The sequence below is a fragment of the Porites lutea genome, chromosome 1 (assembly GCF_958299795.1).
Source record: "Porites lutea chromosome 1, jaPorLute2.1, whole genome shotgun sequence".
In the NCBI taxonomy this organism is placed as follows: domain Eukaryota; kingdom Metazoa; phylum Cnidaria; class Anthozoa; order Scleractinia; family Poritidae; genus Porites; species Porites lutea.
This window is the reverse complement of record NC_133201.1, coordinates 56,404,957-56,429,181: the sequence shown is the minus strand read 5'-3', so window position 1 is coordinate 56,429,181 and position 24,225 is coordinate 56,404,957. Positions and strand designations below refer to the sequence as shown.

Sequence of the window (24,225 nt, the reverse complement as noted above, 5' to 3'; positions counted from 1 at the left end):
CTTTAAATACAACTCTATCTGACTCCAGGTAATCTTCAAATTGATATACATTTCATTCTTTTTTGCAGAATCATCAAGATATGAAGGTTGTCTTAATTTACATTGTATTCTCTCTACATGCTTGGTCTTCACAAGGTGGGACTGATGTATTTAAAGTAATTCTTTTTTACAGAAATACTTTAACCAGAGAGTCTGTTAACTGACTGTGACGGGGAAAGTCATTATGTTATATTTTGCTGTCGTCGTTGTTGTTGTTATTGGTTTTATCCTTTTTTACTAAACTGATTCACAAAAACCCCATCAACACCCATTTAATTCCCAGGCATGTGATAAACGGCTCGGTGACAACTTTAGTGTGCCTAAGTTCGTTGTAGCTTTTCTCTCGCGTTTAGTTTGGTTAAAACACTAAGTTTTGATCTATAACAAAAGTTTCCGTTTTGATTCGTTTCATTTTTGCTTCAAATAATCGGGTGTACATACCATTTCCTTTGATTAGTCGTGAGGGCCATAACAAACTACTATACATTTGTAGTTTAAAAATTTATCTTTAACTGTTTGTTAATTCTACTCGAATAAGAGCATCTATTTGGAATAATTTAACTCATATTATTCCTGTATTGGTAACGTAGGAATTTACGAAATTATACTTGTTTTCAATCTTTCACGTTAATGAAATCTTACCATATTAGCAGAAACAAAAGTAACCGTACTAACTCACGATAGGGTTTCTACTTAATTTAGACTAATTTGAGAGTGAAATTGAAATGTTAGCGGGTCAACATGTCAAATCTGTTCATGTTGTGTGCGCTAGCATCACCTGCCCACGGCAAACGTATGTCGACCTAAATGACATTTGATTGACTCGATGAAATGCCAAAGGAAATGAAGGTTTCCCCGAGTAACATTTTAGATGATTCTTGAGATAATTACAGGACTGAGATTTTAAAACAAAGCGAGTTTTTTTCTTCTTTTTTTTTTTTGTCTGTGTTTGGTATGAAACCACAAAAGGTGAATGTTGCCGTCTTTTAACCCTTTAGGCCCTAATATACAGGAACAAATTCTCCAAAGTGATCTACGTACATTTCCTTTGAGAATTAGAGGAGAGAATTTAATGAAAGATCAAGGCATTTTCTCTTTGGTGATCATTTTATCAATTCTCCTAACCTTATCTCTTGAAAATGTATGGATAATGTTAGGAGAAAATTGATGTTGGTCACTATTGGGACTTAAAGGGTTAACACGGCTTCTAGACACAAGACAGTGAATCAATGCCAGAGGCGGATAAAAGAAACACCAGTTGGATTTTAGTTTTTCAAGGACGCATTGTTCGTTCCCATTTTTTGCCGGCTGAAAGAACGTTTTGGGGGCTGACAAAAATCTTGTGACATTGTGCGAAGCTACCTCAGTTCGAGGACTAGTTGCACAAGATTTTTCTCTAAATTGACATTATAGGGCCATTTATAAGACGCGAACTGTACCATTTATACGAGCATGTCTTATCTAAGACGAGAACAGCTCGTATAAATGGTTCGCGTCTTATTTCAGTTCTTGACTCGTTTTCATGTGAATGTTGCCCGTAGCAACGTCAATCCAACGTGGCGCCCCAAAAATTAACGCATGCGTACTATGGGTTCGCGTCTTATGTAAGACGCGAAGGTCATTTATACGAAGTTTTTCTCGTCTTAGCTAAGACGCGTCTTATCTAAGAACAGGTGTTAAGGGCTGTTCTAAAATAAGACGCGTCTTAGCTAAGCCGAGCCTTATTTTAGACGAAATGTGCCGTTTATACGGAAAGTTCGCGTCTTATTTAAGACGCGTCCTATGTAAGACGCGTCTTATTTTTCCTCGTGTAAATGGCCCTATTGACTCTGGCATGCAATACCAAAATATATTGACCGAGAGAGCCATAAAAATTGCTATTTTGTCACAGGGCATGAGTTAGAAGGGATTTTTTTTCAATTTTCTGAATCGATCAGTATTACCCTGGTTACACCCTTTCACTGTAGTGGCGATGACCAGGTACGAAAACGGATCCACCGTACCGTGTCTCAAGCAATTCTGTTTTATTAATCAGTTCTTTCCTAGCCTGCGAAGGGAAACGGCTGTTTTCGCAGGCTAAAAAAAATCTAGTATAAATCTAATCTCGTCTAAAACCAAGGATTGTTGGTTTTTTGTCGTGGGTCGAGTGTAACAAAATTTTTCAAACTTATTAAATTTAAAACAGATAAAATACAATTTTAAATTCAATAAATAAATAAATAAATAAAAAAGACGATAAATTTATAGTTTCTTCTAAGAGATAAAGAAAGAGGAAGAAAACGATACTAAGCTTGGAAAGAGAGAGTGCTGCTGTACAGAGCTTTAGCATAAAACAGCCTTGCTTGACTGAGCTCTCTAAAAGTAGTCTGTTTTGTTAACAACCCAGGTCAAAACAATTTCGCCACATGCAAACGAGAATGGACAAAAATTGGTTGCTACCAAGATAGAGATACACCTTCCCGACTACTCCCTGAGATGCTGTTGAACGACAGGGATAGATACAGTCAATCCCATGAGCAGGGTTATCTTCTGAACTGGCACAAGTGGAAAGAATCGATTCACAGGTAGGGTAAATTTTATCAAACACATACAAAAGTAATGTTACTTTACATTGTATAACACAAGAAATCAATAACTCTATAAATGAAGGAAAGCTAGATACCATGTGATTAGAATTTTCCGCCAGATTCGCTGATTTTGTCACATTCGCCATTTTCGCCAAAATTGTCACTTTACAAGAGAGCCTCTTGATATCTCATTTGAACTCGCAAATGTACGCTAAATTTCCCATTTTCGTCACATTTTCATTTTTGTCAAATTTGACATTTTCGTCAAATGCGCCAGTATACAAGGGACGGCTCTTAACATCTCCCCTTGAATTTTCTCCAAACCTCCGGCAAATTTTTGCCATTTTCGCCGTTGAATGCTTTTCTGGACATAAGTGTCTAAGTTGACGTTGGAAATTTCATTCTAAATACATTATTAAACAAGTTTGATTTACTCCCTTTAGCCTTGCCTGTCGCTGTGCCGAAAGAGCCCTGCAAAAAGGTTATAATTACTTTGGTCTGCAGTTTTACGGCGAGTGTTGGAGTGGACCGTTCGCCGAGTTCAATTACAGTCGCGCCGGCGTGTCAGACAGCTGTATCATGAATCTTAAAAAACCAACCGCCTGCGTACAAGCTCAAGATCAGGAATGTGTCGGGCAGCAGCTTACTAACTACATCTACAAGCTAACATCAAGTAAGAACCATCAGTCAGTGCGGGATCAAAATGTTTGATAGCCCATAGCCTGGAGATACAGCAAGGGATGTTCCTCACCCGGAACAGGGAACTTAAACAAGGGTTAAGTTCCCTAATGTCCCTAGTGGCGAGGAGCGAGGTGACACGGCTATATTCGCAGGCTGTGTATCCCAGGGTTCGCGGTTTCACATTCGCCGTATCTGGCCGCGGACCGCTCGCGCATAATAAGTGTCACCATATTAATTGTTAACCCGCCAAATTTACGTTTCCAGCGTTAAAACACTTTAAAGTAAGGGGGTGTTTTACATGACACCGGCGCGAGTTCAATCTGGTTCCCTCTCGTGGCTCCGTATTTGTTTACATGATACCACCACAAAATGTCATGTCGGCGTGAGTTCACCCCGGTTATTGTACCAGAGCGAGAATTTCTGACTCCGGTAGGGGTATCATGTAAACGCGAAATGACCACTCGAAATCCCGAGGAGGCATCCTAGCAGCTCGCGCGTATATATACAAAAATACTAATCTTACACTTGAAATATACAGTCAGTATAAGGAAAAAAGTCTAGGCCCGATTTGTTTGATCAGGGGCCGCATGGAAACGTTGGGTAATGATGACGTTACTATTGTTGACGCCCGCAAGTATGAATTGGTTAGGATGACGTAAAACAGAAAATGCCCAAAGGGACCACTTTGGTCTGTGGAGCAGGCGTTTTGAAAGTAATGGACCAAAAGACATTCTTTAAGTTAACCCCTTTGGGCATGCACGTGTTCAAAGGGATTAATTGCACAACAGAACCTCTACTAGTATCAGATTGTCGTTTATCATATTTCACTACTCGTTGAATGTTTGTTCGTGACGCATATTAGAGTTGCTTTTGCACTGCCTTTTGCTCTTCGTTAGTCTTTTCCCCTATTATGGTTAAACCAAGTAAGACTAGTAAATGTCCCGGTTGTAAAGTTTAAAATAAGCATACGACTTTGGCCGTCCGGCAAACATTGCCCTGGCCCCGACCTGGTCTAGGACGACTCAGCACACACCGAGACCGCAGCGGCTGCACCCCCGGACAATATGGATTCTAATGTCATTCTTATCAATTCCTTTGCGGATGAAGTTATAAGGGGCGCATATATACACTTTCAGAGTTTGGCAAACACGAGTTTATCATTCACAATCTTTGATTCGCAACGATTTGCCAGACACAACTCTCTTTGGGGGAATATAAAGTCTCCGTCCACAAACAACTGAAACAAGCAAGTTTCACTATACAAACGAGTGAATCAACGGCTAGCTTATCACTAGCCGAGCGATGGAACGATCACCATTACGGAATTGAAATTCGCTAAGTGATTAAATTCTGCGATGAGGTATCCCCTGCTCACAAATGTCCTTCTATAAAGTCTTTGTTTTAAGTGTTACCTTGCGTAAAAAGTGAAAAAGAAATAGCGAAAACTTACCACTTCTAATCAAACCTTTTCTTGTGGCGAGGTCAACTGTAGTGTCAACTATTACTAGCTTATCAACATAAGCATAACATAAGAGTATCTTCATATAAACGTGATATGAAGTGATCCAGTCATCATGTAAACGCGTTACGAAATCAAGAAGTCATCCCGGTATGAAACTAACGCCGGTGCGAGTTTTCTCATGTAAACCGCCCCCTATGTGTGGTCCAAACATTTCACATAAACATCCCAAAACAAGACCTCCAGTTAAGTAATAATTTTCCTTTCCAGATTCAGGTCCTCAGAGCCCGGATGTTGACGGTGGTTACTCCCAGTGGTCTCAATGGAGTAAATGCAGCAAGTCATGTGGAATAGGGCGAAAGTCACGTGAGAGGACCTGCACCAATCCCAGACCACAAGGCAATGGAAAGTCATGTCGCCGACTTGGCTGGCCAGACGATTCAACGATGTGTTATCAGGAATGCAACAGTAAGACAGCTATTGCCTCGATAAACAGTTTACCTAATTTTCCTCTAACCTTAGCTCAAATCAGGCCTTAAAGAATTAATTAAACTACTACGAACTGCGAAAAACCGTACATTAAAGGTTTCTTTGCCCGTAAACAATTGTTCAAAGTGGCGTAATGATCCATTTGTCCCCGAATAAAATAAAGGGAAGTATAAGAAGAAAAACGAAAAACAATGGCTACGAAGCCAAGAAAACCCATGAGGATTAACGGAAAAAACAGGGGCTATTCTTATTACTACCGGTTGCATTTAATTTCTTAGCTGGTTTGATATCACTGAGAATGAAGTTTCCTGGAAAAGGTTTTAATGATAGGATAACCCAAAAAAAAGCAACAAAGCTTTAAAAATTAAAATTTGTTTAAAGAAATAAATATGTGTGACGTCTATTTTAGCATCTTCAAGTCAAGGCTTTTAAAATGGCTGACCGACATTTCTAATGGTTTGAAATGCTTGGTTGAACAGCAATTTAAAACTGAACCTTAAAGGAAAAGCGTTTAAAGTAGCTTATTCATTTTATTCCTATTTTCCTTTAAGACTGTGATAAGGTGATGGATGTCGGCATCGACATCGACTCCTCAAGCAGCGTTCGGCGCAACAATTTCGAGAAAGTGAAAGCCTTCCTAATCCAGCTGGTTGACAAGATGCACATTTCGCATCGAATGACACATGTGGCTGTCATCCATTACAATCACAGAGCCTATCTGGACTGGGACTTTAAATCAGACCGCGCCAAGAACGCCGTCGCTCTCAAAAAAGCCATCTTGAATCTAAAGTACCAACCGGGAGGGACTAGGACGGACATAGCGATGGATAAGTCCATGGAGGAGATGTTTAAAGTTGATCACGGTCAGAGACCTGATGTTCCTCATGTACTGTTTGTTCTAACAGATGGAAAGACTAGCTCGAGATCGAAACCTTACAAGAAAGTTCTCAAAGCTTACAAGGTAAATATGTATTCAAACCTTCACACACACTTTTCTTCAAATAGACGCTAACTGCAATAGTTTAATATGATAAATACAATTGTTTAAATTAGGAGTGAACTTAACTAATCCAAACAAATCCAGGTCGACAGAGACTCAGAGGCTCTGGGATGTTACCATTCGGCCACACTGCCCTTCGGCCCTTCAGTGACATGTTTGGTATTCTGTTGGTTTTTCCTTGAGATGTGAATTGTCTTAGAGGAAACCGAATCGAACTGATTCTTGGAAGAAAAACCTAGCTTTCAGTTTTTTTTCTCACTTTTTCTAGCTTTTTCTTCCCATGAAGTATTAGCAAAACGATCGCGTGAGTTGTTAAACTAAAGCTTTGAGAAAAACTAAGATTTGACTTTTTTTATACTTTTCTAGCTTTTTATTCCCATGCAGTGTTTGCAAAACGATTGCGTGGGTTGTTCAAAGCACAGGCCACCCAGAAGCTCGACTGAAAAGCCGTAACCTCGGGACAATATAAATGATCTCTCCCTCGCGCATCATTCGAAATAAAGAGCTTGCTTGCAATTGTTACAGCTCGAATTTTATTAACACAATGTATGAATATTCGATGGTTTTTTAAACGATTCGAAATAATAATAGTAATAATAATAATAATAATAATAATAATAATAAAAAAGAATAATAATAAATTTCTTTCCTTGTATTTGAGTTGCTTCTTATTACTGTTTATTCAATTCTGAAGTAAGCCATACCACTGAGAGAGGAGTTGACAAGGGAGGGGGATAAGGGAGAGAAGAAAACTGACTTTTCCTCTTCCTTGACCCTTTTACTCATGCGCTTTCCAGGTAAAAAAGAGAGTAACGAGTATCTTGATTTCTCACAAACAGGATAGGGGGGTGAAGGTCGTTGCAATCGGAGTCGGCCCGAGCGTGGATAACAAAGAACTGAATGAGATCGCCATGGGACAACCAGACAACGTCGTTCACGTACAACAATTTGACCAACTTGTGTCCAAGTTAGACGAGATTGTTCAAAAATCCTGTGCAGCGATGAAATCTAAATTGAAATATTACTAAGAGTGAGTATTAAGTATTGTTTACGTACTCAAAAATATAGCACCAAAGTTCAATATTGCGAGCTATGCCACTCTGAAAGCCAAGAAATTAAAAGTACTCTTCGAGCGACTTCCTGCAGTTTGAAAGTCGTGTCCCTTGCTGTTAGCCGGGAAAACCACAAGCTGTGCTTGTGTCAGTGTCTTTTCAACGATTTTCAAGCCGAGGCGCCAGTTGGTAATTTATCGTGCCAAACACCAAGACATTGTTCTTTTGAACCTAAGTCTATTATACAGATCGTAGTTAATGTCTATGGCTTATTTTGTTTTTTCTTTTCAGGTGAAAACATGGAAAGAAGCTCAGTATTAAGTGAAAAAAGATAGCTTTAGTTACATGTCAAACGTTGCAAAGATGTCAAAGAGAGCAATAAATTACTGTAATGCCTACAGAGAACTTCCTCTGAAATAGCTCAGTTGTTATTTTGTTTAATCGTTAATTCTTTCGCTTTTGCACATCTAAAGGACGGAGGTGGGGGTGGGGGGGTGGGGGAGGTTTCGCGGCTGAACCGTTGACGTAAAAAACGCGCATGAAAAGTTACGACAAAAAGGTAGCAAACATTACAAAATTGCAAAAAAATCTTGAATTTCAGCAATTAATTTCCCCGTTATTATGCTCGGGAACGCATTTCCGACGGCTGGAATTTTAACATTTTCTAGGGTCTCCCCCGGATCACTCCTTAATACCCCCTCGACTTTGCAATTCTTTATTCGAGTTTCCCAACTCCGCCGTAATCAACCAGTCACAAGAGTGCTTACTCCCTACATACTTTATATATTTGAGTAGGTTTAGAAAAAGGCAGCCACCGGCTGATGTGATTGACACTCCTGGCTAATTTATTTAGTTGGGTGACCAACATTTTAATTGGCATGATGAAAATCAAGAATCCGGCAACATTTCCGTTCGCTACACCGTCAAGAAGCAAAGTTCACTTTCAGTGGCTCACGTCGAAGATAAGCCGTTAAAACTTCCCCATAATCATCAGTCTCATGGCTTTGACAATGTCTTCAAACAGAAACAAGAGTATCTGGGTTCAGGGCTTCAAAGCTGAAGGCTTGATATTCAGGTTTAGCCAAGGCCAAATGCAAAGCTCTCTTGGGAACTCTTAAGAAATGTCTTTCTAAATAAAAGTTTTCTGAACCTGCAATCAGTTGAATACCATAACTGGTCAGCACAGAACTTTTAAAAATAGGTCACCTCAATTAATTGGACACCTGAGCCCGCGATGCGGTCATGCGACACTGGTCAGCCGATACGTTATATGACTGATGTCAATTGATCATAACTATGATGGATGTCCAATATCAAGTTTAACACAATTTTATATGTTTTGGACTATTTAGCTAGTAAGTAAGACATTTCACATCCGCTTTAGAACATGAATGGCCGGACGTACGCACGGACGAAATAGATAACCAAATTTTCTACCCATGATGCTTCGCTGCCCGGGAGTTCCGCTATCAAAAAAGAAAACCACACGCTTGTTACCTGCTGGCTCAACACAGCTTTAATATCAACGCAGGCATTGCCTGTTGTAGAGATGTGCAATCCGTGACAAGGGAGTATTTCTCTTTGAGGAGATGCCTTGATTCCAGTCATGGAGAGAGCATATGAAAATCGATAAGGCAGGGGTAAAAGTGCTCCACAAAGATTGTCATAGATAAAATTATCCTCATTTAAAGGGACTATGTCACGAGGGTATTGCTGTTTTAGGTCAATACTCTGATTCGAGAAAAAACCGGAAGCTGCATGGAAGTGAGTCTCAATAGCCCTCGCGGCAAATTTGAAATAACTAACATGGAGGATGATCAAGTCGACCTTACTCCAGAGGACATTCCTGGTGCTAGCTTTAGTGAAGTAGAGATAGGAAAATTGACCGTTGCTCAACTAAAGTTTTGTCTATAATGCCGCCGTATAAATCAAAATGGTAATTATAAAAAAGAAACTGTTGGAAAGGTAGGTGTACTTTATCCGGCTTCGCGCGATCGATCAGCTGTTTATGTTGTTTGTTTTCAACTACAAGCTTAAATATCGATTTAGACTCATGTTTTCATACAAAACTTGCTTCTCAAGGTCAAGAACCTGCAAGCAATGAAAAATGTCAATCGACTGACGTAAAGTGCAGACCCATACGCAACTTCTTCAACAATTGTGTAACTTGATACTATCCCCATCAGGGATCATTTTCGGAAATGGAACAGCAGGATAAACTGTTTTTGTATAGTTTGTTTCAATCTTTCAACTTTAATATTCTAGGTCTAACTTACGTGATTTTGTTGAAATTGGATCGAACAGCGTGCATGGGATGGACACTTCGATACTTTCTTCCCTGGATGTCTGAGGAATGGCAGGGTTTAAAAAGTTTCTCTGTCTTTAAAGTTGGCTTATGTTGTACAGTCCTCTTTCCTGGTATTCCCCTATTTTCTAGGTTTGGAGGTACAGTTACGGTTATCAGTAGGTTGAACTTGTCTGGATATTTTATGCAGTTTCCAGATTACCGCCATCATATGGTAGCAACAACCACTTTTTCCGGCTGAGCATACTCGCTTGTCACACTCGGCAGCTAGAATTTTGCGTTTGCCGTTTCTCTGAAGTACCATTTTGACTTTGTACAGCTGTTTGTATTTCACAGATTTCCTTTAGGAGGCCCAGCAAAGCGCTCTAAAGTAAATAACATCATCCTCGGAATTTGGACTCGCACGCTAGGAGGTCGTGAATAAATGAGAGCATTCTGAGCCCTAAAACTTAATTGCAAACTCGGCAACGGCATCAGCAGATTTCCTGGTGTTCTTTCCACAGTTCCTTAGGTGTTTTGATGCATCAGTTGGAACGAACGTGGGAAGGACGGTAAAATCATCACCAAACGCTGAATCAGCGGTGGGGAAGTTCTTGAAGTGGTTTGCTGCATCACTCGAGGTTTCCCCATTTTCCCTCAGTTCTCCATTCTGTCTAGCTAACTTTGCTTTGCTTTAGTGAAGCTCCGGCCCTCTGGGTCATGGTTATATATTTTTTAAATTTTTCATTGCTTGCATAGAGGTTCTTGACTCTGAGAAAACATCTGTCTACAACCGCTGTTTTTTTTAAATAAGCTTGTAGTTGAAACAGCTGATCGATCGTGCGAAGCCGGATGATGTCCATCTACCTCTCCAACACTGAGTCTCTTTTTTAAAATTACCGGCAGTTTAGTCAAACCTTTAGTGAGCAACGGTCAATTTTCCTATCTCTTCTTCACTAGGGCTAGCACCAGGAATGTCCTCTGGAGTAAGATTAGCCTGAGATCATGCCCTCTCCCTATTATCCCTTTATGTCTTTCAAAGGAACAAAGAAGCAAAAAAAATAATAATAATAACGCCTGATCTCAGGTTAGAGTAAGATCGACTTGATCGTCCGCCTTGTTAGTTATTTCAAATTTGCCGCGAGGGCTATTAAGCCTCACTTCCATGCAACTTTCCGTTTTTTCTGGAATCGGACTATTCTGTGCTGTAGTCATCGCATATAGTGCCTTTTAATTTCCATACACAAAACGCCCCTGTAGAGTTATGAAGAAGATATCAAACTAATTTCATCAGGGAGCACTAACCATAATAATTATTCTTGGTGATTCCTACAGGTATAGAATTGAAACTTGAAAAAGTTGGCTCAGTTTTATTTAAAGTTTCAATAAATATTCATCCTTGCCATCCGTTGTAACAAACGACAAAAAAACAGTTTCATTGCCTAAATATAGTCTTAGAAATCAAAGTAATATATCCATGCAAGGACAAATCTTAGCTTTGTAAAGACTGATCAATGAGCTGAACCTTCAACAGGATATAAACAGGTAAGCTGGAGCCAATTCAAAGAATTGTTACATGCTGGGGTACAAGTGTGACGATTGTATTAGAGCCTTAAGAACAATAGCAGTACGCTGACTCGTAAATAACACGTGTGATAGTTTCATTGTACAGTGAAACCTGTATTAAGCGGACACCGTATTAAGCGCACATCCTCTATTAAGCGGACAGTAGCTGAAGTCCCCAAATTTATTTCCCTTATTTACTTTCAATAAAAACCTTTATTAAGCGGACGCGGACACCTAAAAAGTACCTGAAATGGTCATTTCTATTGTTTCCAACCTGTATTAAACGGACACTTGTAATTAAATTCCACCACCCAACATGCCAGACACCGGAAATGCGAAAGACTGCCACCCACAAATTTTCATTTTTTACCTTTTTTTTTAAAAAAAAGTGACTTGCCGAACTTATTTGAGTAGTTTCACAGCACAGTTATGTTTTCTATTTCGTTTTGTTTGTATAGAGCTTGTTTCACTCATCTGATTTCTTCAGATTTGAGTTGCAATCTATGTTTATGGTACGGGTTCACTAAAATAAAGAAATTAATGCAAACGTATATCGTCATAGTCTCTGGGAGTATTCTCAACGTTTCCACTGTTCATTTGAATGGCATTTGACACCTCATATGACGTTATCTATTGAAACCTGTATTAGGCGGACAGCCTGTATTAAGCGGACACTACAGCATTCCCCGAAGGGTGTCCGCTTAATACAGGTTTCACTGTAATTCGTTTTAAAAATTTAACCCTGATGGGCACCCCAAAGAACAGTTGATCAGGATTCTATATAGGAAGTGGAAAGAAGAACAGTTTTAAAACCTGTAAGGTCTATAGCCTTGTACCTCTTGTCTTCCTCTCTTCGATAAAACATGCATGATTATACGGTTTCCTGCAAAAGGAGAAATAACAATGATCTTTCCTTTTCTTATTTCTCGTGAAAATTTATATCAAATAGCTCCTCAATATTTGAGCCTCATTGAAATGATAAATGTTTTTCGTGACCATTTATTGGAATTGTATACACTGCTTTTGTAGTGGCGAGATACAGAACCGCGCAAATAATAACAGAAGAATGCACAGAATGGGAAGGATTGTGACGCCGCGAGTCATTTCATCACATCTTGTTTCGAGGCACGAAAACTTATCAGTCATTTCCTGAGTTTTTATTTGCTTTTGGACTCTTAATAGATCAAAGCAACTCGTGAAGATATATAAAGATATTTAAAAATATCAAAAATATTACGTAACAATGACCTTGAGTTCATTCATGTGGTTATAGGCAAACCAAGTTAAGATTTTATTAAAATATTAATGCATCAAATTTTGTTATTTTTCATCCAGTTTAAGGCAAATTGCCCAAAGAAGTAATGATGTTTATATATATATATATAAAAACAGTTATTAACCCAGCAAACTTCAATTAGATAACTTGGAGCCTACATAGATTCAAATGTTTACAGAATTAGATTTTGTAGAAATCTATGATACATATATAAATTTATGCTGTTTATTTAGCTGTTTACTATAACATTTGCGTCACTCCAGTTAACAAAATAACAAACTCTGTCCATTAAAGACTCGAGCAAAATTTTACACTCGAGCAAGGTTAAGTTTGTAATGCAGTGATTTACAGAAAATGAAAAGTACAGGATACCATTACGTTTCTTTGATAACAACGGTAATTAATGAAGTGTTTAACTTGTCACAAGGGAACTGCCTTTTGGACATATACTTGAGTCATTATTTTGCCTACTGTATAGTAGCCTAAAAAATAAGGCAATATCGATCGTTAAACATGGACTGCCGCAACATGACTGACAGCTAAACTTCCTTTCGAAATGAAATAGTAATTATATTTATTAAGCTGCTTCTTGGTTTTCAACTACTCTTCATTTCTGTTCTTACTCGTTGGACAGCCAGAGTGGATTTTATTTTAGGCAGGCTTACTCTAATGAGTTAAATATTGTACTGAAGAGGTATGTAATAGCACCATTAATTCATTCATAGAAACTACCTAATTTTTGCGTTTTAAATGATTAATTGACGAGAAAATTTTAGGCATTTAGCAATTACTTTTTATTTATGGTCAGGTAATGGAACTATGAACGCTTCTGCACTGAAAATCATAAATCAATTACGTTCATCGTCATAGGTTGAGAAAATTCTAAATCTGATTCTAAAAGCACCGTTAAACGTCTCATGGCCAATTTAATGGGTGATGGTTTGCTTTTTAAGAAGATGTTCTTTAAGTTCATTCGTGACCGTCAATTTCATTGATGATCTGAACAGCACGTTAGGCCTAAGTTTATTTTGCTTATTGTTAGTTTCCTCTTTTATGTAACGGTTTTCAGTTAAGGTGGATTTATCCTGTCGCGTAATCATTACTTAAAATTTGCGCCCAAAAATACAATAGAGGTAATGTATGGAGGTGAGTTGAACCTCCCTCGACTTTTGCGTTTACGCTTGGCCTTCCGTGCATCGCCTCTACTTTGCGCATGTAAATTTTACGCGCGTAGGCACGTAAAAAAATAACACGACAGTGGAAACTCACCCTTATTCGTATTTTGCACGCCAATTTCGAACCAAAAGTTAATTCGGTTCCTGTACTGAGTTCAGTTACTTAAATTCTAAAAATCTACTATCGTATTACTCATTTCACTAAGACTAAGACTAAACTAAGATTATAGTTTCTTTTCCTTGATCTTCGCAGTCACTGAAGAACTTAATATCGCGTGAAACTATTTACACCAACGCAATTGCCAACAATTCAGCTGAGAGATCAAACCTTCCCCTCTTCAAGGATGGAGATTGCTCGCTTTTTATTAGCCGTCTGTGTGATGGCAGAAGTATCTAAATCCACATTCTTTCTGAGAGGTTTGTAATATCTTTACGAATATCATAGAAAAAAGCACAACTTTTTTAAATTTACAGTCATTATTGGTGACATATATTTATATTTGAGTGCATATAATTCTTCGCGAAGCCGAGGTTTCTAAATTCGTGGTGCCCATATTGAGTGGATACCGCGTGGATCGTAGCATTCTCGGAGACCCAGGGGCAGTCAGTCGGGTTGGGAGAAAGGGCGCGACGAACGTTTTCAAGTACGGGCGAAAGAGCCCCTGGGTACCGACTCTCGCCGAACTATTTCCAAAACTTCAGGCGGACGCCGGCTCCTGATTGGGCACAAAAAATGCTTTGTATTATTGTGCCCAATCGGCGAACAGTTTCTCCTGAGTTTTTTTTCGTGAGTTCGTACACGACGGCTATTGTTTTGATCACGGCTTGTCTGGCTCATGCACCAGAGAAATGCACGCAGTCAGGAAACTTTCAGTTTGATATAAAATCCCCAACTGATTTCAAAATACTGTCTGCCCGCTTTTCCAAAAAATATGCCTGCCTGCTTTTCCAAAAATACAAGCTTGAGCTTACAACAGGTATTCACGCTTGCATCGGTCACGTCTTCCGTAAATACTAGGGAATTTTAAAAGATGCCACGACGGCTGACAACCACGAAAAAGTCGCATGGAAAAGGGACTTCACATTTTTCCAGTTTCTATCGGGATTAGAAGGAGACTCTGTTCGTAAGGTACTTACTTTGTAAAATGCAAGCGAACTCTTCTGGAGCTGAATTTCTATCAACCATATCCAAGTTCATGCCGAGAGAATGAATTTTGTCATTGCTTGTTTACGTCCTTCACAAAACATGAAATTAGGCATTTTCACAGGTAGTCGTGCAGTTGACGGCAAAGAAATGTACAAAAAAGTGTGATGCACGTGCAAAGTTGTTGTTTTGCCTTCTCAAGCTAAGTTTCTCTTCGCCGCCGCATCTTTAACTTCTTATTATTTACGATACATTGTGATGAGTCACAAACAGAATATTCTGGGTGTATATATAAATGCAAAATTTGCAATAAATTTACTCTACAGTTATAAGAAACATTCATAGTTAAGCAAAATTTAGCCGTTAATTAATGGCTAAATTCTTAGTATAAATAGTAAGATTTAGCCGTTAATTAATGGCTAAATTTTTCTTTTATAATAATACAGAGTGACTTAACGACTAATTTTTGAGCTATTTTGAAAAAATAGCTCATATGTCAGTGGTGTGAGCGTATGTATCTTTGTGGCTTTGTAACTTTGTATCTTTGTAACTTTGTATGTTCGGATGTTTGTTGCAAGAGCCAATAAGGTTGAAGGTACTATTAGTTGATGCTAGGAACCAATGAGATCTTAGCATCTACTTAAACATGACATTGGTAAAGGTCGAACAAGGGCACTTTGAGACCGCCATCTTGATTCTTCACAATTTTTTCGTCTTTTATTACGGCTACAGGTGTTTGGAAGAATTACATTAAATATCTTCATGATTCAAACGCTGTGTACAGTGATGCAGCTGTTTAAGGGTTCATATTTTAGTATGGATGCTGCTTCAAGGCATTTCTGACCTAATTCGGCTATCGGTACAACGCACGTCAGTATGAGTTCTGTTTCACCCGCTACAACTGGGTAGAGTATAAAAGATCATATATTTTCAAAGCTCTTCCAATGAAGCAATAATTGATATTTAGATATAGACTTTAATTCGGAAGTATGCGCCCTATAAAATGTGGTTTTAGAAGTTTAAAAAGGCAGCTTATTTGTGTGAAAGCTGTACCGAGTATTGTTAATCGTGTAAACAAGCTTTAAAAATACCATTCTCTCGCTTACAAAGTTTAACAGACCTTTTTCGTTCTGTCAAAACAACAAAAAAAGAATAATAAGTGAACAACATAATACATCCTTCCTGCATACTAAGTATTATAGTTTCTGAAACCTATTTTACTTAGTAAAGATGAGTAACTTAAGTAGAAACAGTAGCGTTAGGGAATAAAATTGGAAGAAGCTAGTTGACACAAAATTAGATACTGTTGTATTGAGTGGAGTAACATGATACAAGTAGAAATATATTTCGGCAGTTTGATAATTTTCTTGGTAGTTAATAAATGTTAGGCTGTCAACCTTGACGTTGCATGAAACATAATTTAATTGCAGGTGTTGTAATAAAGCCGAGGTGATTTCTTAAAATCGCTTGAGAAAATTTTGTACTGAAACAATTTGCCTTTTTTTTTTTACGTACGAATTGTAAAAGGGCCAAAGACCAACATCTTCACATGCAATTTGTATGCATGAGTTATTTTTATAATTCTGTTTACTAGATTACTGTGTGATAACTCGAATTCCCTCACGTACGAACCACGAAAGGGGGCAAAGTCCAACACTTTCACGTGCCAGCTGTGTGACTGTACATCTCATGCAGATTGGCTTTTCACAATGATAAATAGTAACTTGAACGTATGAAGACCTGTTTCGTTTTGTAACCAATGCCTTAAAAGAGGCTCTTGTCTTTTAAGAAGCAATAGCTTTTAAAACATGAAGAAATAAGTTGTCGGAGTTAAAGACTGTTTCACTGAGTAGAATCGCACGTGAAAACCTCGTGAATTATGATGATGCAACCATCTACCACAGTGATAAAAATCCTGGTATTTCGTAATTATTCAGTATTCGATGAGTCACATTTTGGCTTAAGAAACTCCGCGGAAACCTTAGAGTTTTCCTTCTAATCAACGTTTGGTGAGTAGAAATTTATTTTGCTTCAACAATTTGTTTAACTTGCACCAGATGTAACAGGGAAAGACAGAGGAAAGTGAATATATAGGTTGAGGATCGACTCAGCTGAGCGTTTCGCGTTTTCATTTATGTAGCGCAATACCCAATTTCGCACAAAAACCAAATCTACATTTAGGGTGAAAAAGGTAGATTCATCACTCTTGGTAAGGTTACACCGAAGTATTATAGTTACACTGAAGCATTCAAAATAGCTCATGCACGTTTAACGTGCCTATGTTTTGTTATGTCTGTAGACAAAAAATATTGCAAATTTAGCTATTGTCTAATCACCGGAGTATTCTCGGGGCAAATTGAATTGCTCCTGCTGATAGCGTCCCAAACGTTTTTTCGACTCATCGGTAGTTCCTTCGTTTCTGGTTAGGAAAGTAGAAAATAAAAGTTTTACTTGCTCGCACAAGCTTGGTGAACGAACCCGGCAAGTGTGGCAAGACAATAGCCGTCGTGTACGAACTCACGAAAAGAACTCAGGAGAAGTTGTTCGCTGATTGGGCACAAGAATACAAAGCATTTTTTGTGCCCAATCAGGAGCCGGCATCCGCTTGAAGTTTTGGAAATAGTTCGGTGGGCCTACACTTAATTCCATCCGCCAAACTGACGTTGACACATTAATGATTCGTACACAAAGTAGGGTTAGGGTTAGTGTTATTTATTTAAATCAAACTAGTATTCGTCACCAAATCGTCGGTGGTGTAGAGGTTAGAGTGATGCACTCCAGATCGGATGCTCCGAGTTCGAATCCTACTCATTCTATCCTGATTTGTTTTTTTCCTTAAAAATTGAAGACACTTTGACTTTTATGAACATTTCATAAAGAAATTTCATATAAGAAAAGTGAAATGTCTTGTGAGAGGAGGATGTCAGTTTGGTGGATGTAATCAAGTGACGACCAGTTCGGTGAGAGTCGGTACCCTGGGGCTCTTTCGCCCATACTTAAAACTTTCGTCGCGCCCTTTCTCCCTACCCGACTGACTGCGCCTACTCGGGTGCCTGCGTTCCTGAGGGGAGATGGGGTCTGTAAACAGGCTATGTGTTTTGACAAGAGCTTGGTTTTGATAACAAAACAGGTCAAAACAATTTCTCCACATGCAAACGAGAATGGACAAAAATTGGTTGCTACCAAGATAGACAACCTTCCCGACTACTCCCTGAGATGCTGTTGAACGACACGGATAGGTACAGTAAATACCATGAGCAGGGTTATCTTCTGAACTGGCACAAGTGGAAAGAATCGATTCACAGGTAGGGTAAATTTTATTAAACGCATACAAAAGTATTGTTACTTTACATTGTATAGCACAAGAAATCAATAACTCTAAATGAAGGAAAACTAGATACCATGTGATTAGAATAGATCCAAGCTTCGCGTCATCAGGTTTAGGTCATAACTACAGCAGTAACATGCATATACACATATGTATATTTCTATTTCTATTTATCTATCTCAATATTCTGTCCATCTATCCATCCTATCAAGCCACAGATTCGCCATTTTCATCAAAATCGCCACTCGCTAAGGCCGGAGCCCTTTTGCCATCTAATTTGAATATTGGCCAAACTCATGGCAATTTTTTCGCCAGATTCGCTAATTTTGTCACATCCGCCATTTTCTTCAAAATTGTCACTTTACAAGGGGAGCCTCTTGTCATCTTATTTAAAATTGCAAATGTTCACTAAATTTGCCATTTTCGTCACATTTCCATTTTTGTCAAATTTGACATTTTCGTCAAATGCGCCAGTATACAAGGCGCGGCTCTTAACATCTCCCTGGAATTTTCGCCAACCCTCTGGCAAATTTTTGCCAGATTTGCCATTTTCGCCGTTGAATGCATTTCTGGACATAAGTGTCTAAGTTGACGTTTGAAATTTCATTCTAAATACATTATTAAACAAGTTTGATTTACTCCCTTTAGCCTTGCCTGTCGCTGTGCCGAAAGAGCCCTGCAAAAAGGTTATAATTACTTTGGTCTGCAGTTTTACGGCGAGTGTTGGAGCGGACCGTTCGCCGAGTTCAATTACAGTCGCGCCGGCGTGTCAGACAGCTGTATCATGAATCTTAAAAAACCAACCGCCTGCGTACAAGCTCAAGATCAGGAATGTGTCGGGCAGCAGCTTACTAACTACATCTATAAGCTAACATCAAGTAAGAACCATCAGTTAGTGTCGGATCAAAATGTTTGATAGCCCATAGCCTGGAGATACAGCAAGGGATGTTCCTCACCCGGAACAGGGAACTTAAACAAGGGTTAAGTTCCCTAATGTCCCTAGTGGCGAGGAGCGAGGTGACACTGCTATATTCGCAGGCTGTGTATCCCAGGGTTAGCGCTTTCACATTCGCCGTATCTGGCCGCGGACCGCTCGCGCATAATAAGTGTCACCATATTAATTGCTAACCCGCCAAATTTACGTTTCCAGCGTTAAAACACTTTAAAGTAAGGGGGTGTTTTACATGACACCGGCGCGAGTTCAATCTGGTTCCCTCTCGTGGCTCCGTATTTGTTTACATGATACCACCACAAAATGTCAGGTCGGCGTGAGTTCACCGCTGTTATTGTACCAGAGCGAGAATTTCTGACTCCGGTAGGGGTATCATGTAAACGCGAAATGACCACTCGAAATCCCGAAGAGGCATCCTAGCAGCTCGCGCGTATATATACAAAAATACTAATCTTACACTTGAAATATGCAGTCAGTATAAGGAAAAAAGTCTAGACCCGATTTGTTTGATCAGGGGCCGCATGGAAACGTTGGGTAATGATGACGTTACTATTGTTGACGCCCGCAAGTATGAATTGGTTAGGATGACGTAAAACAGAAAATGCCCAAAGGGACCGCTTTGGTCTTATAGCAGGCGTTTTGAAAGTAATGGACCAAAAGACACTCTTTAAGTTAACCCCTTTGGGCGCATGCACGTGTTCAAAGGGATTAATTGCACAACAGAACCTCTACTAGTGTCAGATTGTCGTTTATCATATTTCACTACTCGTTGGATGTTTGTTCGTGACGAATGTTACAGTTGCTTTTGGGTAAATCAAGTAAGACTAATAAATGTCCCGGTTGGAAAGTTTAAAATCAGCATACGACTTTGGCCCTCCGGCAAACATTGCCCTGTCCCCAACTTGGTCGAGGACGACTCAGCACACTCCGAGACGACGGCGGCTGCACCCCCGGACAATATGGATTCTAATGTCATTCTTATCAAGTCCGTCGCCGATGAAGTTATAAGGGGCGTATATATATAGTTATAAGGAGCGTATATATACCCTTTCAGAGTTTGCCAAACACGAGTTTACCATTCACAAATCTTTGATTAGCAACGATTTGCCAGACACAACTCTCTTTGGGGGAATACAAAGTCTACGTCCACAAACAAGCAAGTTTCACTATACAAACGAGTGAATCAACGGCTAGCTTATCACTAGCACAACGATGGACGACCACCATTACGGAATTGAAATTCGCTAAGTGATTAACTGAATTCTGCGCTGACGTATCCCCTGCTCACAGATGTCCTTCTATAAAGTCTTTGTTTTAAGTGTTACCTTGCGTAAAAAGTGAAAAAGAAATAGCAAAAACTTACCACTTCTAATCACACCTTTACTTGTGGTTTTCTTGTGGCGGGGTTAGCTGTAGTGTCAACTATTACTAGCTTATCAACATGAAGAGTATCTTCAGAGAAACGTGATATGAAGTGACCCAGTCATCATGTAAACGCTTTACGAAATCAAGAAGTCATCCCGGTATGAAACTCACGCCGGTGCGAGTTTTCTCATGTAAACCGCCCCCTATGTGTGGTCCAAACATTTCACATAAACATCCCAAAACAAGACCTCCAGTTAAGTAATAATTTTCCTTTCCAGATTCAGGTCCTCAGAGCCCGGATGTTGACGGTGGTTACTCCCAGTGGTCTCAATGGAGTAAATGCAGCAAGTCATGTGGAATAGGGCGAAAATCACGTGAGAGGACCTGCACCAATCCCAGACCACAAGGTAATGGAAAGTCATGTCGCCGACTTGGCTGGCCAGACGATTCAACGATGTGTTATCAGGAATGCAACAGTAAGACAGCCATTGCCTCGATAAACAGTTTACTTAATTTTCCTCTAACCTTAGCTCAAATCAGGCCTTAAAGAATTAAACTACTGCGAAAAACCGTACATTTAAGGTTTCTTTGCTCGTAAACAATTTTTCAAAGTGGTGTAATGATCCATTTGTCCCCGAATAAAATAAACGGAAGTATCAGAAGAAAAACGCAAAAAAATGGCTACGAAGCCAAGCAAACCCATGAGGATTAACGGAAAAAACGGGGACTATTGTTATTACTACCGGTTGCATTTAATTTCTTAGCTGGTTTGATATCACTGAGAATGAAGTTTCCTGGAAAAGGTTTTAATGATAGGATAACCCAAAAAAAGCAAAAAAGCTTTAAAAATTAAAAGTTGTTTAAAGAAATAAATATGTGTGACGTCTATTTTAGCATCTTCAAGTCAAGGCTTTTAAAATGGCTGACCGACATTTCTAATGGTTTGAAATGCTTGGTTGAACAGCAATTTAAAACTGAACCTTAAAGGAAAAGCGTTTAAAGTAGCTTATTCATTTTATTCCTATTTTCCTTTCAGACTGTGATAAGGTGATGGATGTCGGCATCGACATCGACTCCTCAAGCAGCGTTCGGCGCAAAAATTACGAGAAAGTGAAAGCCTTCCTAATCCAGCTGGTAGACAAGATGCACATTTCGCATCGAATGACACACGTTGCTGTCATTCATTACAATCACAGAGCGTATCTGGACTGGGACTTTAAATCAGACCGCGCCAAGAACGCCGTCGCTCTCAAAAAAGCCATCTTGAATCTAAAGTACCAACCGGGAGGGACTAGGACGGACATAGCGATGGATAAGTCCATGAAGGAGATGTTTCAAGTTGATCACGGTCAGAGACCTGATGTTCCTCATGTACTGTTTGTTCTAACAGATGGAAAGACTAGCTCGAGATCGAAACCTTACAAGAAAGTTCTCAAAGCTTACAAGGTAAACATGTATTAAAACCTTCACACACACTTTTCTTCAAATAGACGCTAACTGCAATAGTTTAATATGATAAATACAATTGCTTAAAGTGGGAGTGAACTTAACTAATCCAAACAAATCCAGGTCGACAGAGACTCAGAGGCTCTGGGATGTTACCATTCGGCCAGACTGCCCTTCGGCTCTTCAGTGACATGTTTGGTATTCTGTTTGTTTTTCCTTGAGATGTGAATTGTCTTAGAAGAAAACGAATCGAACTGATTCTTGAAAGAAAAACCTAGCTTTCAGTTTTTTTTCTCACTTTTTCTAGCTTTTTCTTCCCATGAAGTGTTGGCAAAACGATTGTGTGTGTTGTTAAACTAAAGCTTTGAGAAAAACTAAGATTTGAGTTTTTTTAAACTTTTAAGGCTTTTTCTTCCCATGCAGTGTTTGCAAAACGATTGCGTGGGTTGTTCAAAGCACAGGCAACCCAGAATCTCGACTGAAAAGCCGTAACCTCGGGACAATATAAATGATCTCTCCCTCGCGCATCATTCGAAATAAAGAGCTTGCTTGCAGTTGTTACAGCTCGAATTTTATTAACACAATGTATGAATATTCGATGGTTTTTAAACGATTGGAAATAATAATGGTAATAATAATAATAATAATAATAATAATAATAATAATAATAATAATAATAAAGAATAATAATAAATTTCTTTCCTTGTATTTGAGTTGCTTCTTATTACTGTTTATTCAATTCTGAAGTAAGCCATACCACTGAGAGAGGAGTTGACAAGGGAGGGGGATAAGGGAGAGAAGAAAACTGACTTTTCCTCTTCCTTGACCCTTTTACTCATGCGCTTTCCAGGTAAAAAAGAGAGTAACGAGTATCTTGATTTCTCACAAACAGGATAGGGGGGTGAAGGTCGTTGCAATCGGAGTCGGCCCGAGCGTGGATAACAAAGAACTGAATGAGATCGCCATGGGACAACCAGACAACGTCGTTCACGTACAACAATTTGACCAACTTGTGTCCAAGCTGGACGAGATTGTTCAAAAATCCTGTGCAGCGATGAAAACTAAATTGAAATATGCCTAAGAGTGAGTATTAAGTATTGTTTACGTACTCAAAAATATAGCACCAAAGCTCAATATTGCGAGCTATGCCACTCTGAAAGCCAAGAAATTAAAAGTACTCTTCGAGCGACTTCCTGCAGTTTGAAAGTCGTGTCCCTTGCTGTTAGCCGGGAAAACCACAATCTGTGCTTGTGTCAGTGTCTTTTCAACGATTTTCAAGCCGAGGCGCCAGTTGGTAATTTATCGTGCCAAACACCAAGACATTGTTCTTTTGAACCTAAGTCTATTATACAGATCGTAGTTAATGTCTATGGCTTATTTTGTTTTTTCTTTTCAGGTGAAAACATGGAAAGAAGCTCAGTATTAAGTGAAAAAAGATAGATTTAGTTACATGTCAAACGTTGCAAAGATGTCAAAGAGAGCAATAAATTACTGTAATGCCTACAGAGAACTTCCTCTGAAATAGCTCAGTTGTTATTTTGTTTAATCGTTAATTCGTTCGCTTTTGCACATCTAAAGGACGGAGGTGGGGGAGGTTTCGCGGCTGAACCGTTGACGTAAAAAACGCGCATGAAAAGTTACGACAAAAAGGTAGCGAACATTACAAAATTGCAAAAAAATCTTGAATTTCAGCAATTAATTTCCCCGTTATTATGCTCGGGAACGCATTTCCGACGGCTGTAATTTTAACATTTTCTAGGGTCTCCCCCGGATCACTCCTTAATACCCCCTCGACTTTGCAATTCTTTATTCGAGTTTCCCAACTCCACCGTAATCAACCAGTCACAAGAGTGCTTACTCCCTACATACTTTATATATTTGAGTAGGTTTAGAAAAAGGCAGCCACCGGCTGATGTGATTGACACTCCTGGCTAATTTATTTAGTTGGGTGACCAACATTTTAATTGGCATGATGAAAATCTAGAATCCGGCAACATTTCCGTTCGCTACACCGTCAAGAAGCAAAGTTCACTTTCAGTGGCTCACGTCGAAGATAAGCCGTTAAAACTCGCCCATAATCATCAGTCTCATGGCTTTGACAATGTCTTCAAACAGAAACAAGAGTATCTGGGTTCAGGGCTTCAAAGCTGAAGGCTTGATATTCAGGTTTAGCCAAGGCCAAATGCAAAGCTCTCTTGGGAACTCTTAAGAAATGTCTTTCTAAATAAAAGTTTTCTGAGCCTGCAATCAGTTGAATTACCATAACTGGTCAGCACAGAACTTTTAAAAATAGGTAGGTACTTCATATATGATTATTATTATGTACCTTAATATACTTATTATATCTTACTATATATTATTATTATTACACTATAAACACCTACAGATATCATCATACATCC

At 39.1% G+C, this 24,225-nt stretch overlaps 2 protein-coding genes across 2 annotated transcripts; both read left to right on the top strand.

The window, feature by feature from the left end:
* Positions 1-23: 23 nt before the first annotated feature.
* LOC140940190 (uncharacterized) lies at positions 24-7,691 on the top strand. The gene is made up of 7 exons (XM_073389107.1): positions 24-135; positions 2,426-2,603; positions 3,050-3,279; positions 5,017-5,214; positions 5,787-6,196; positions 7,075-7,265; positions 7,579-7,691. The coding sequence occupies exons 1-6, from the start codon at positions 81-83 to the stop codon at positions 7,261-7,263; spliced, it is 1,260 nt and encodes a 419-aa protein (XP_073245208.1). The 5' UTR covers positions 24-80; the 3' UTR covers positions 7,264-7,265; positions 7,579-7,691.
* Positions 7,692-17,927: 10,236 nt separating this feature from the next.
* Positions 17,928-23,333, top strand: LOC140940182 (collagen alpha-5(VI) chain-like). The gene is made up of 6 exons (XM_073389094.1): positions 17,928-18,037; positions 18,709-18,938; positions 20,656-20,853; positions 21,414-21,823; positions 22,716-22,906; positions 23,220-23,333. The coding sequence occupies exons 1-5, from the start codon at positions 17,949-17,951 to the stop codon at positions 22,902-22,904; spliced, it is 1,116 nt and encodes a 371-aa protein (XP_073245195.1). The 5' UTR covers positions 17,928-17,948; the 3' UTR covers positions 22,905-22,906; positions 23,220-23,333.
* The last annotated feature ends 892 nt before the right edge of the window (positions 23,334-24,225 follow it).